The 13,926-nt window shown below is 30.8% G+C and overlaps 2 protein-coding genes across 2 annotated transcripts in view; one reads left to right on the plus strand and one right to left on the minus strand.

Annotated features, from left to right (window-relative positions):
- l(2)k09022 (HEAT repeat containing 1 homolog l(2)k09022) overlaps nt 1–10,203 on the minus strand; it is a 57,936-nt gene extending 47,733 nt beyond the window's left edge. The window contains exons 1-3 of the mRNA XM_072545664.1: nt 10,118–10,203; nt 8,900–10,061; nt 665–2,844 (exon numbers count right to left, since the gene is read on the minus strand). Of these exons, the coding sequence (XP_072401765.1) occupies nt 665–2,844; nt 8,900–10,053 (3,334 nt within the window). The 5' untranslated portion in view covers nt 10,054–10,061; nt 10,118–10,203. The remainder of the gene's footprint in view (nt 1–664; nt 2,845–8,899; nt 10,062–10,117) is intronic.
- A 264-nt stretch (nt 10,204–10,467) lies between these two features.
- Nucleotides 10,468–13,926, plus strand: part of usp (retinoid X receptor ultraspiracle) — a 205,518-nt gene continuing 202,059 nt past the window's right edge. Inside the window, exon 1 of the mRNA XM_072545652.1 lies at nt 10,468–10,819. Within this exon, the coding sequence (XP_072401753.1) occupies nt 10,801–10,819 (19 nt within the window). The 5' untranslated portion in view covers nt 10,468–10,800. The remainder of the gene's footprint in view (nt 10,820–13,926) is intronic.

A 13,926-nucleotide genomic window follows, 5' to 3' on the forward strand; every position in this document is an offset into this window, starting at 1 on the left:
TACTTATCCCACCTTTTTCAATCTCCGCCAATCAAAACTCGTCACAATTCCCCCATTTTTTCATTTCGATAACAAACAAATTTTTACCTATAATTATAAAATTTCCTAAAACTTATTTACAAATAATATTTTCTATAATTCTTAAAAACTAACAAAAACCTCTATCTAAAATCTCTTCTATTTGTCCCTAATCACTGCATTAATGTATTTTGGAAAACCCCGTTCAATTGTCTTTTTGTTTTCACTTAAAATTATGCGGGTCACTCAAGTATAACAAAGAAATAATTTATGCAAAGCTTACTTTTTGTTTGGTACAGGTAATTCAAGAAATTAATCTCTCCTTCGAAATGTTTGTTGGATATTATCCTACTTATCTGAATTATTTTAATGTTATTGAATTTTGAAATATTTTTAAACAAACCAATATTTTTCTCGATTTTACATATCATAACAATATATATATATGCAAATAGATTTTAAATTTTGTTGATGTGGCAATTCGCAAATAATGATGTATGTAAAGCAGAAGACGGACTGTACAAAGTTCGGTCCCAGGTAACTTTGCTAAATTCCAAATTTAAAAAGGTTATAGTTCTAGACGATAATATCTACATAGATTCAACGATGACACGTAAGATCGTAATTAAAGTTAAGTTATATTTACCTTTTCTCCACTCTAGAGTATCCAATATATCCGCTGTGGGTACAACACCGATCCTCCTCTTACGCTTACTTTCATCAAGTTTAGGAGACTGGACCTCCCTCATAGCAACTAGTTGCTCTTTAATACAATCTGCATTCAAATCAATATGTTTGAAAATCTTACTGGCAGCCGGCAGTACTTCAGGGTCACGGGCGGTAGTGGATATTTCGATTATAAGATCTATTAGTTTCTTTACAACGATCTCATTCTCCAGTTCAGAAAAGAATTCTTTGTCTAACTGATTTAGTACAAGCAGTGAAGGAGATATTTGCGCTTCGTCCTCATTGTATAATTTTGTTTTGTCATCTTTTATAAATGTTTCAATTAACTTCCAGGCACTAGAATCTAATTTGAGTTTCTTTATTACCTTCGATTCAATTCTGGATACAACAAATCCAATTATTTTTGCGTTGAAAGATCGTATTCCTTCAATACCACTATTTTTTAGAATCTCTACAGCCATATCTGATAAATCTTCTAATATGTCAAAGGAGGTAATTAAGGATAATGCTTTTAAAATACCTGCTTTAAGATAGCATGGAGTAACATTGTCGTAACACAATTTTAGTAGACGGTTCCTTATAATATTTAGATCATTTGTACAAGTCTTTTTTTTTGTATTAGAATAATCTAGGTGATTGAACATAATTGATGGTAGTTGTTCATTATCAATAATAACTTCTTCCTTATTTTTAACAATATAATTTAGAAGGTGGTAATATGAAACAGTTTTTCTACTAGATACATCAATTAAGGTGTTAATAATGTCGATAACTTCTTCTCGAATCTCAGCATTAGGATCTGATAATAAAACTATTAAAAAAGCACTAATCCTTTTATCAAGAAATATTAAAGGTTTCGTCTCTTCATTGTTTTTTAAACTACGCTGTATGTAACGAAGAACTTTCTGTTTGAAATCATCTTCTAAATTCAATTTTTTATTGATGCATAAATTTAGCAGGAACTCTATTTCTTCCTCCAAATTTTGACAATATCTATGTAACAATGTTTTTAGGAAGTCTTCATTATTGTCTACCAATATAATTGTAATCATTAAAATAAATTTATTTTCAGTGTGATCTAGTGAAAAATCCTGTACTGTAAGTTTTGGTTTCTCTATCTTTTTTGTAAGATTTTCTAAACATATCAAGAAACCTCGAATAGGAAACTTACCTAGAAGCGCTTGTTTTATATAAACATCTATTGTGCTAGTTTGTTCAAATTTAACTTCTGAACTCTTATAAAAGGTTAACAAAATATCCAAAATAATATTACCAGTTTTTAAACTTGAATTTTTAGGTAGAAGATGACTAAGAATCAAAAATGATACATATTTTTTAAAAGTATTCCAAGATTCATCAGGTATTTTCTTCAACATTTCTATAAAAGATTTAACATTTTCAACATCTGTGTTTTCATCTAATGCTTCAGTGACCACTTTAACAAAGGTTTTTCTGTCATTTATACTTTTCAGGTTGAGTATTTGATTCTTAAACAAATCATGACCAACTAAAAAAGGTGAATTTAGAACTTCTTTAGCTTTTCCCAGATCTTGGGAATCTGTAGGTAACAAAAATGGAAACACAGTTAAAAATACTTCCCAGTCATTTGGTGGATATAATGTAGTCAACATTTCTAATACGATACTACAAACTTTATCCCAATTATCTTTGTCCTTCTGGTATTTTTCTGTAAGATGGATAAGTGAAGATTTTAAATTCTCTCTGTCCATTATTCCAGTTTTTTTAATTACCTTAAGTGTGTTTTTGACGACTGTTACATCATCATCTCTCAATCTGTCTACAAAGGAATTATTTATTATTTCTTTGTAATTATCTCTGAGGGAATCATAATCATCTAATAAAAATGTTAATGCTTCAGTTCTTATAGCTGGATTAGGATGATAAAGTTTGTTAAAAATATCAAATTTTCCTTGATAAGTAGTGGTATTTTTTAAAATCTTTGAAAGAGATTTTCGTCTTTTTATTGATGTTTTATTTGTAGATACTGATAAAATTTTATATATTTCCTTATCGAAAGGACAAGGATATTGGTTTTCTATTGACTCAAATATTTCTGTCAGCCATTCTTTAGCTTCTGAGGATATGTCCATTTTAGCAGGAACAGCATCCAGGATACAACTAAAAAGTAAATATGCCTTGTACTTATTTAATATTATTATATAGAATTTTATTTGATATTGTTATTTAAAAATATTTCAAACGAGGTAAACTCATAATTGAATCTTGTACTGATAATTTGGAAATTTTATGATATGTAAAACACTTCCCAAAAAAACTTAAAAGTGTAGGAAACAAATACTATATTCCAAAAACATTTAAAATATTCAATACATTAAGATCAATTTTATTTAAAACTAAACCAAGTGATGAACAAGAAAGCACAAAACAATGTATTTACAAAATAAGTACTTTTTGAAACAGTAAGAAGTATCCATAATTTTAAAATAACAGAAGAGCAGGGAAAACAGAGAAACTGTATTTATTTTATTAAATAAAATGAATTGAGTTTTACAAGTTCTTCAATAAAAAAGTGTTTCGATGTGGTTTCCCATAGTGAAAGGTTATTAAAAAATGACTACTTTGACACAATAAAATGTAAAACTGCTCAGGTCCCTATTTCAATACTGATATGGACCAGTTTGGAAGGGTATAAAAAGTACTTATCCTTGAGAAGCACACTACGCTACGATTCACAGAAGACCTACCTTAGCATATTTGCTTTTGATAATGTCTACCTCAGCTACATATGAAACATCCAGACTATGGCTTAGAAGTTTAAGTTAACTTGTAAATATACAATGACAAATTCAGTGTAAATTGAGTCACGTGAGATAGATTAAAATAAATTAAAAGAAGCATTAGTTTATTAATTGTATAAAATTCATTCAGTTAAGTAAAACACATGGCAAGCAGCAAACTTAATAAACCAGCAATCATTTCAAATTATAGTCTATTGTGATTTTAACATAAAAAGCCTTAAACCAGTATTGGTTAGAAATTAAAATATATTTGTAGTTTAAACATACAGAAAAACAAGAATCACTTTGTTAATGGAAGAAACAAGACTGAAAATCAAGTAATTTTGCACAGTACTTCTAAAGGTTAAAGAACCAATTATATAGTAAATATATCTAAAATCTGAATCAAGTGACATGAACACAAAATAAAAACACTTCAAAAAATTATCCAAGATGAATAAAAGGTAATATAGTCAAATTTAAGAGCAGTTGAGGAATGTTTTACAAAAACCACATAAGTTCAAATGTAACGAAATTGATTTAGTGACACCATCTACTGCAAAAAAGGATGTTTTCAAGAGTGTCCAATAAAATTCTGCAAAAAAGACACAAGTGCTAAGATTTAAGTAGTCAAAAATCTCGATGTTTCCGCAAAATGCACATACATCCTCTCCATTTCGTCCAAATACCGCACAAATCTGCAACAGGATAGGACATGTGTGTGTTTTGCTGGAAATTGCAGCTGAATGTTACAAATAAATCAGTTTGTTACTTTAATGTTATTAGACTAGACGTGTTGTGAATATCTAGTGACGCTACAATATAAAGTTATTGATCTAGAGCTTAAAACTAGAAAAGTTTATTTAAAATCCTGTAGAAATTTAATTTTCCTTGTGGATCTTAAAACTATAACTTTAATCATGAAACATAGTGAAAAAATATCTACTAATTGGCCCACAAAAATGCAAAAAATATCAAGTGCGAAACAATGATAAAACAGTTGAAAATTCATGGCGAAGAACACATCAATCACAAAGGCAATGCTGTTACAGCACGTAGAACTGGTGAACCCTGCAGATATATTTAAAGTTATATTTTTAAATATGGGGTATACTGACCAAGATTATTTTGCTATAGTTGCAAAAATTCCTGTTTCTCTAAAGTTTGTGAATAAAAAAGGCTTTCCATTCAAAGGAAATTTAATGATATAGATAATAAAAATAGTCAAGATTCTCATTTAACTGGTCTTACTTCAATGAATCATATTAGAAGACATCCTCGATCGGAAGTAAATAAAAAACTCATAGCAATTTGAAATCAAAGTTTGCATGAAAGGTTTTCTCAGCCTGTACGGCATCAAAGATGTTCATCTAAGGCGAATTTGAGATTCCCTAATGATCACTGGAATTTCTTACACAAATAAATTGGGAATCCATGAGAGCATACGAAAAAAAATCTCCAGAATGTATTGTGGAACTTATTACTATTACTATTATCCTCCTAGACAGCCGCATTATTCACGTCACCAGAATCCAATCTATTCCTATTTACCAGAATCACCTACCTTGAAGGATCTACATAGTATATTTCTGCAAATTTATAAACATACCGTATAAAATCTACTGGAAAGTATTCAGAACATATTTTAATATTAAATTTAGATTTCCCAGATTTCACAATTTGCTCAGTCTGATAAATTTACCCAACAACTTAACTGTGCCGACCTTAGTGCCAAAGAATGAAAGAAACTAGATGTAGAAAATAAGTTACACCTTCGCAAGGCTGAATCATTTTTTGAACTGAAAAGAAAATTTAAAATAAAAGCAAAAGCTGGTGAAGTGATGTGCATTAGTTTTAATTTTATGCAAAATCTGTCCCTTCCACATATACTATCTAACACTGTATTTTATAGCTGGCAACTGTGGTACAATGTTTTTGGGATACATGACCCAGGAACTGATGATGCTTCGATGTACACTTATCTCGAAAATTAAGACAAAAATGGTGCCAACGAGGCCACTTTGATGTTGTTGCGATACCTTAAACAGAACATCCTTAATCGTAATTTAGTTATCTCTTTAGAAGAGACGCCTGGAGAGAGTTGAGAGATCAGAGAATTGGAATAAAGTGCCAGAATGAAACCCAGCCCATTTAACTTGGTGAAAATGAAGCAATACGACTTCTTTGATACCAAATCTGCAACATGCAACATTTTCCTAAAAAATCCAAAACCTGCTATTAACATCAAAAATATGAAGATTATGAGAATTATCAGCCAAACATCCACACTATTTTTAAAGGATACCTATATGGGCCATTTCGAAGCAGTATCATTGCCAAAGCAAATTTACATTACATTAACTTAAAGGACTCTACAATGAACTACTTGCAGTACTTCAAATAGAGCAGAAAACTTAAGATCGCTATTACCGTTACTAGGATACACATGTAATAGAGTACTACGAATATAATCTTGATAATAGAACATTACCTAACCCCGGCCCTAAAGATGATGACAATAGCAGTGGATGCAAAGATTAAGTTATTGTTTATCATTATTAATCCGTTTTATATAATAATTTTATTCTATTTTGAAGTACAAGTAATGTTTTTCTAAAAAATCGATTGGTTTTAAAATAAAATGTATTTTTGTTTCCTGAAAAATTAACAAAATGGACATTAGTGGTTTTTGTAAAACATGCCTCAATTGGAAAAATTACAACAGCCCAAAAAATATTTCTTTCCTTTCTAGGACAAATGTATTTATTTGTCTATTTACAATTTACATTAACTTTTTGTGATGACTTGCAGAAGATAAAAGATAATGAAGTATAAGTTAAAACATAACATTTTGGATAATCTGCATGAAAGAAAATAATCTTTCCTTATTAGTTTAGTAAGTTTTCATAATTTTTTTTTGTCTATATTTCAAGTCACATCGAAAATTTGAGTTAGTAAACCGGTTTTATTAATTTAGGAGACATCAGTGAGAAACATAGTGAAAAACTATCAAAGGTTGATACCCAGAATTAATGAGGACCTGTTCTGGATATTGACTATTATATTTGTGATATTTTGTATATTCTCACATTATTCTGACAAATAACATAAATACAACAAAACAAATTAAAATGGAGAGAACATATTAACAAATGAAATAAAATATATTGGTAAGACAGGTTGTAAAATATAAACCACAGGGAAGAAGAGACATGGGATGGCCCTGAAGAAGATTGCAAGACTGAGGAGAGAACAGGCCTACAGCCTAATACTTGAAGTGAAGAAGATTTTGTATATAGTAATAAATGTCATTATGTTAGTCAAGTTAGTTATGAGTAAACAGTTTAGTTAGTCATAGTACTTAGAAAAGTTATTTTCTGCAACAAAGAAAAGTAGCAGAAGTCATAATGATGTCAAAACCAAGGAAGAAACCTGAGAGAATTACATCATATAGGCCAATCAGTCTATTGCCAATTCTATCCAAAATATTTGAGGAATTGTTCTTAAAAAGACATTAAACCATCCTAGATATCAAAAAAATCATTATTGATTACCAGTTTACTTTCTGGCAGGAACATAGCTCTATCCAACAGGTACATAATATAATTGTTAAACAAATCAACAACTACATTGAAAATAGATGATCGTGTTCGGCTGTCTTTCTGAATATAAGTCAGGCTTATGGTAAGGTCTGGCACACCAGCCTACTCTATAAAATCAAAAAGCATCTACTGCATAGATTCTATGGCATGCTAGAATCTTATATAACCAACAGATACTTCCTCATTAGACACCAAGAGAAATGCACTGACTTGTACATAATTGAATTAGGTGTACCCCAAGGCAGTGTTCTTCGACTTGTGCTTTACATACTATACACCATGGATTTACCTGAAAAACACTCAACAACAGTAGGTACATTTGCATATGGTACTGTAATATTAGCATCACATCAAAATGCAGCTACTGTTATGAAAAACCTACAAAATTGTCTCAACAAGATCGAAATTTGGCTCAACAAGTAGTAAATGAAAGCAAATGAAGTCAAATCCTAGCACGTAACCCTCACAAGGAAAAGGGATACCTGCCCACTGGTCACAATGAATGGTATACAGCTTCAACAAACCAATGACAGAACCATGACCTTGGTACACATTTAGATGGTTAAATGATGTGAGAACACATACCTTCACAAAACGTAAACAATTGGGATTAAAAGTTTACTAAATGTACTAGCTCATTTGGCAAGAAATCCAGCCTAAACATAGAAAATAAGCTCCTAATCTACAAATGAATCCTGAAGCCAGTGTGGACATACGGAATAGAACTCTGGGGTGCTGTTAGTAACTCAAACCTCGAAATCCTCCAAAATTTTCAAAATAAGATCCTGTGCATAATAATAGATACAGCATACATTAGCATATTTAACACATACCACTGTATGTGTTAAATATGCTAATTGAGAGAGATTTGAAAATATCATCTGTAAAAACAGAAATAAGATGTTACAGTGACAGAAACATAAAGCCAGTGATTATCTTAATGTACTAGTGCATGAGTTACACAAAACCACAAGTAGAGTATGCCACTTAAAGCCATTCAAACCAACAGTCTTGAGTAATACATTTATTTAGATAATATGTGCAATAGTAGTTTTGTAAACTAATATTAAAGGTATTTTCTCATTGGAGAAAATTTCTACATGTCCTAATCAATAATTATCAAAATATTTTACTTATTGTTCATAGCTTAGAAAAAAATCGGTCCAGCCAGAGTGTTAAATCTTATAACATCAACCTAGTGTCATTACAGTATTAAAATTATTTTCATGTATTATAAGGGTTTCTACACTTGATTATGTACCTATATAGTTTCAACTACTTTAAATGATTTTCACTGATGATGGTCCCACTGGACAAAAATGTTTTGATTTGTAATCCTTTTGGATAAATTTTAAATATTTTTTTAATAAAATATATCATTATACATAAGAAGTCTTTACTTTTATGGGAGTTTTTTAAAATACAGGATACAGGCAACCACTGAGATTTTCCGCTTTTACTTTATATATGCAATTAGTTTGAAATACTCAAATAACTGATTTGTTACTACCAGAGATATGTAAGAGAGGGGATATGACATAGGTGAAGTAGATGGGTTCACTTCCGCCACATTAGATAGTACTTTATATCAAGTGTTAATTTCAAATAGTGGTGAATGAAAAATTTCATTTTATAAATATTTTAAACTTTTTTGTGTGATTTTTTATATTAGTTCAAAGTGACTTTAATATTATGGACTTGACCATTGTCATATTGGATAGTACATAGTGTCAAATTAAGTGGTCCCATTTAGTAAATACAGAAATATTGTTTGTGTCATATCCCCTCTCTTAAATATCTCTGGTTACTACATATTTGTTAAAAATATCATACCTTAAAACAGTTGCTACAAATGTGTCCTTTACTTTAATGTAATCCAAACAGGCCTTAATCATTTCTCTAGCCAATTTAAAATCATTGTTAACTCCTTCATATGCAAAATTTTTCAGAATAATTTCTAAAAAAGGATAAATAAAACTCCCAGAGGATTGCAAATTATACAAAGTTTTAGGCAGCCAAAGTTTTTCTGATAGATTAGCAGTAGCAACTTGAGGAATCGACCTGTACTGGCTCTGTGATTGGTATATAACCAAGAGAACTAAAATTGCCTCAGTTTTTAAAGTAGGGACGGGAACTTCTGAAATCTTTTCTACAAATTTGTCTAGAAGTTTATCTGAGAAGCTGGTTTTAGATACTAATCTAGCTGTAATAACATAGCTACCAGCACAGAAATCTGCTACTGTAGAGTTTAATCCCTTCAATAACATTGGTAACATTTGAGAAACTTGATCTTCAGTTATTTTATCAGATAACTCAATGGTCCCTGTAAATATTGTACAATAAAAGTTAAAAGCTACAGTTAAAATTTCTGGCTTTTCATGATGCTTTAATAAATCTTTTATATACTTAGAAATCACTTTAAGAAATCCACTGTTTGAAGCAGCATGATTCAACAAACTTTGTTTGGGTAAATGTGCACCAGGCTTTTGAAGTAGTTTTAAAAAGTAAAAACTGTCTCTAGTGTCCTTAAACTTAAACAGTTGGATAACTCTAACAAATATGTTTGATTCATGGTAAGGCAAACTCAACAATAACAAATCATCTCTGTTGTATTCATGAATAGAAAACCTATTAATTAACCATTCTAATGTTTTGTGACAAGAGTTTAACATGAAGTACGGAGCTGACAATAATAGAAACTTTTTTAAAGACCTATTGAGTTTTTCATTGGCTTCTGCAGTTTGAACAGATCTTTCAAATTGTTTTGATGTTAGGTGAAATAATGTATGTTCAAATTGAGCAAATGTTTCATTCTTTTGCACTAACTCTTCTAAGCCTTCTAATCCAATTTGATATATTGTTTCTCTGCTAAGAGTGGCAGCTTCCTTTTGATCAAATAGTAAGGAAGGTCGCTTTTTATCTCGAGTTAGAATAGATGTTTGTGGTACAGCTAAACGCTGAAGCTGTTCTGCTAAAGAAGTAGCCATTTATTAACCTACAACAAAACACACTTTTATTTACTAGACTTTTTAACAATCTAAATACACTTACATTTATCCGTTTGTTTCTTTCTGTTTCTCAGTAACCTTCCAAACCAAAAAACACGTGTGTAAATGACAGTATCTGTATCTGACAGTGACATTTATTAAATTTTCTTCTGCCTAATTGTTCATATGTATTAAAATTTACAGCCACATCACACTAATAATCATTATATTTCTTGTATACATAATGTAAATATTCATTTATTCATTAAAGTTCTAAAACTGTAACATCATGAATAATTTGGATGTTTAATAAGGTCAATTCTTCCAACTACATTTAACAGTGGCTGATCTGCCAAAGGATTAACATTGACCTAGGGTAATGTAATTTTTGTGTGTCTGCTGGATAGTGCTGCTACAATGACCTATAGCGGAAATTTTGCAAATTAAAAATATGGTTCGGTTTAGCAAGAAATTCTCGCTAATTGTTTTGAAACATGTTTATTTAGTGTTATAAAGTTCTAAACAACAAAAATTATAGCAGTAGAAAAGTTTATAAACGTTGACTAGATCTATTGTAAGTGGAACTCAATTCTGTGGAGAAATATAAATCTGCAGAATATGCTATGTATACGGCCATGTTTATTTTATTGAAAGTAGGCTGTGTGTTTATTTGTACTTTTTGAGTGAAAACTAGTTCCCCCAAAAGTTTTGTGGTGTCCAAGTTACTTATTACTAAATTAACTGGAGATGGATTCCACAGAAAGAGGTAAGTTGATTTTGATTAAGTCCGAAAATTGAAGTTTAAATGATATAAAGGGCAATGGCAAAAGTCAGGGTCGAGTTATTTGGTTCAGTGACCGCATTTCTTGGTGAATCCAGACCAAGAGTTTTTAAGACCTAATTTAATAATTAAAAGGCCAACATTTGCCATAACAATCATCTCATTGGTCGTAGAACTTCTAGAACACATAAAAATAGCACATCTATTAACGCACCTATACAGGTTGTCCTACCTGACCAATTCTGTGATTAAAAAATTTAGAAATAACTGCATTATTAATAGTCCCTAATAATGTCACTTGTACCAATTTTAGTTCTAATTTATCTACATTACTGTAAATACTATGTTAAACATTAAGTTTACTGGAAAGTTTCACTTTTACTCATTCATTTTTGTTTTTGATTTGGTTATCAGGTGGTTTCCATCTTTAACAAAAATCTAAAGTAATTTAAAATATTATTGTTAAACAGTTCAGTCAAAGTCATTGGAAATATGTCTTCAAAAATAATATAATTATCTCTGAAAAAGGTTTTCATTGCTCTAAATTTTAATTTATAATGTCTCTTGTTAAAAAACCAGTGACTTAAAGTTGGCTTCTTTTTTCAAAATTAGTGTTTCCAAAAGATGATATAATATATACTTCATCTAATTTACTTACCATTACTAGAGGTGTGCTTATTAGTTCTTTTAGAGGAACTAGTTCAAGAGAACTTCTTCTTCTTCTACGGCACTACAGCCCAAAATGAGCCTTGGCCTCCTTTATTTTTTGCCTCCACCCTTGTCTGTCTGTGGCTGCTCTTCTCCATACACGGACTCCTAAAAGTGCTTGTGCGTCGCTGCTTACTGTGTCTTCCCAGCGCTTTCTTGGCTTTCCAACTTGTCTCTTTCCCTGCATTCTGGCGTTCAGTGCTCGTTTTGGTAGCCTATCCTCTCCCATTCGTATCACATGTCCGGTCCATTGCAATCTTTGTATTCTAATGAAGTCTGACAGGGGTGTTTCCTTATACAGTTGATAGAGCTCGTTGTTATATCGAATTCTGAAGATTCCGTTTTCCCTCACAGGTCCTAGTATTCTCCTCAGTACTTTTCTTTCGAATGTGTCGAGTTTGTTTTTGGATGTTTCTTTCAGGACCCACGCTTCGCTGCCATAACATGCTATTGGCCGAATTAAAGTTTTATAGATTCTCATCTTTGTATTTCGGTGGACACTTTTAGACCGAAATATATGGGAGAGGGCAAAATAAGCTTTGTTTGCCTGCGTTTTCCTTTTTCGTATTTCTCCATCCTCTGCTCCATCGGCATATATTTCTACTCCCAGGTATGTAAACTTTCCAACCGTTTCAATGTCATCTTCATGCATAATGTTTTGTGGGATTATATTTCTTCTCGTCTGTACCATTATTTTTGTTTTTTCTGTGTTAATTTCCAGACCTAGCCTTTTCGTTTGTGTTTTTAACTCTGCATATGCTTCATGTGCTCCTGTTGATGTTCTACTCCTAATATTAATATCATCGGCGTAGGCAGCCAGTTGAACCGTTTTATTCAAGAGAACTATTTCACAAAAATGAACTAGTTCAGTGAACTAGTTCGTGAAAGAACTATTTGTAGGACCGAAATCGAAATCCAACTCTAACATAACTGGTTGCCAGATGTCTCGTCTTATCATCACACAAGCTCGGCGCCGGCCGCGCGTTTTCTTCGTTTTTTTTTCAGTCAGTCTTTCACTACCGTACAAGTAGTTCGGGTTCGGAACCATTTCTTTCGATCGTATGTTTAGGTTTAAATGTTTTAAATTTATTTCTCAAATGTTTTTCAAATAACATTTTTTTATTTGCAAAAAATGATTAAGATTTGTTTTTTATTAACCGTTTTAAATATAAATATGGTTCACGTATGATTTATTTTTATATTTATGTATATTTAAACTCATAGGTATCTATATTAGATTATTTCTAAAAGAACCTTATAAAAAAATCAGTGAATTTTCTAGGAACATTAAATAACACATATTCATTCTCACTTTTACATAAAATTATATTTTATGTAGATACATCAATCATTTTAACCACAACTTAAAATTGTTATTTCACAATTACAATACGAGAAACAACACAGCATGTCAACGTTCAAGCCAATGCATGGGCATAAGATCCGAACCATTATGATATTAAGATAAGACTGTTTATGTTATTGTCACGTTCATAAGAATCATGATCTGTTATCTGAGGCTAATCGACACTTCTTTTTTTAAACTAGTCAGACCATCCCATTCTCAAAATAATAAATATATGATCTCATTCATTCATTATTTTCTTCTTTAAAAGTTGAGACACAATTTATAATGCAAATCATTCGCAATGAATTAGTTCTATGAAAATTAATGAACTAGTTCAATTAGTTCAGTTGAAAGAATCGTTCACTTGAACTATTTCGATGGTGAACTACACATCTCTAACCATTACATGTCATCCGCGTCATAGCCTGTGAGGTCACATGATACCAACACGAAATATTTAGGCGGTAGGTGTGTTCTTTTTTAGAATCACTTTACTGAGTACACTGGCATTACACTACAGCCACTAAACATATTTTATTATATGTGTAGAAATCATATTTAAAGATTTCTATTAATGTTAACCTAAAGAAATATGCAATAATATGTTTCATTTAATTTGTATAAATGCATTATAAAGCGTTTTTTTGGAGGACATTTGTTCGGAACACACTGTAACTGTAATCGAACGAAGATGATATTTTGGCATAAATAGGTAACACTTATTTGACAGTTGCGCTGTTGACACTTTTTATTTTACATTTTACATAAAATAAAATAAATATCTGTGTATTCCATTTTACATCATACAAGCGGCTCAAATTGTTTTTAACAAGATTATTTTTTAACTCTTGTTTTGTTTCTATTTATTTACATAATATTAATTTGTTTTGTTGTATAATCCACTTTTACAATCTTTTTGATTTAAAATAGATTCAGGGATTTTTTTATACTTACAACTATGTCAACTTTGATCTCTGTCAATGATAATGACATGCAAGAGTAAGTAAATTAGATGGACTGTAGGTAGGACTTTTTT

This window comes from Diabrotica undecimpunctata, chromosome 1 (genome assembly GCF_040954645.1).
Source record: "Diabrotica undecimpunctata isolate CICGRU chromosome 1, icDiaUnde3, whole genome shotgun sequence".
Classification (NCBI taxonomy): Eukaryota; Metazoa; Arthropoda; class Insecta; order Coleoptera; family Chrysomelidae; genus Diabrotica; species Diabrotica undecimpunctata.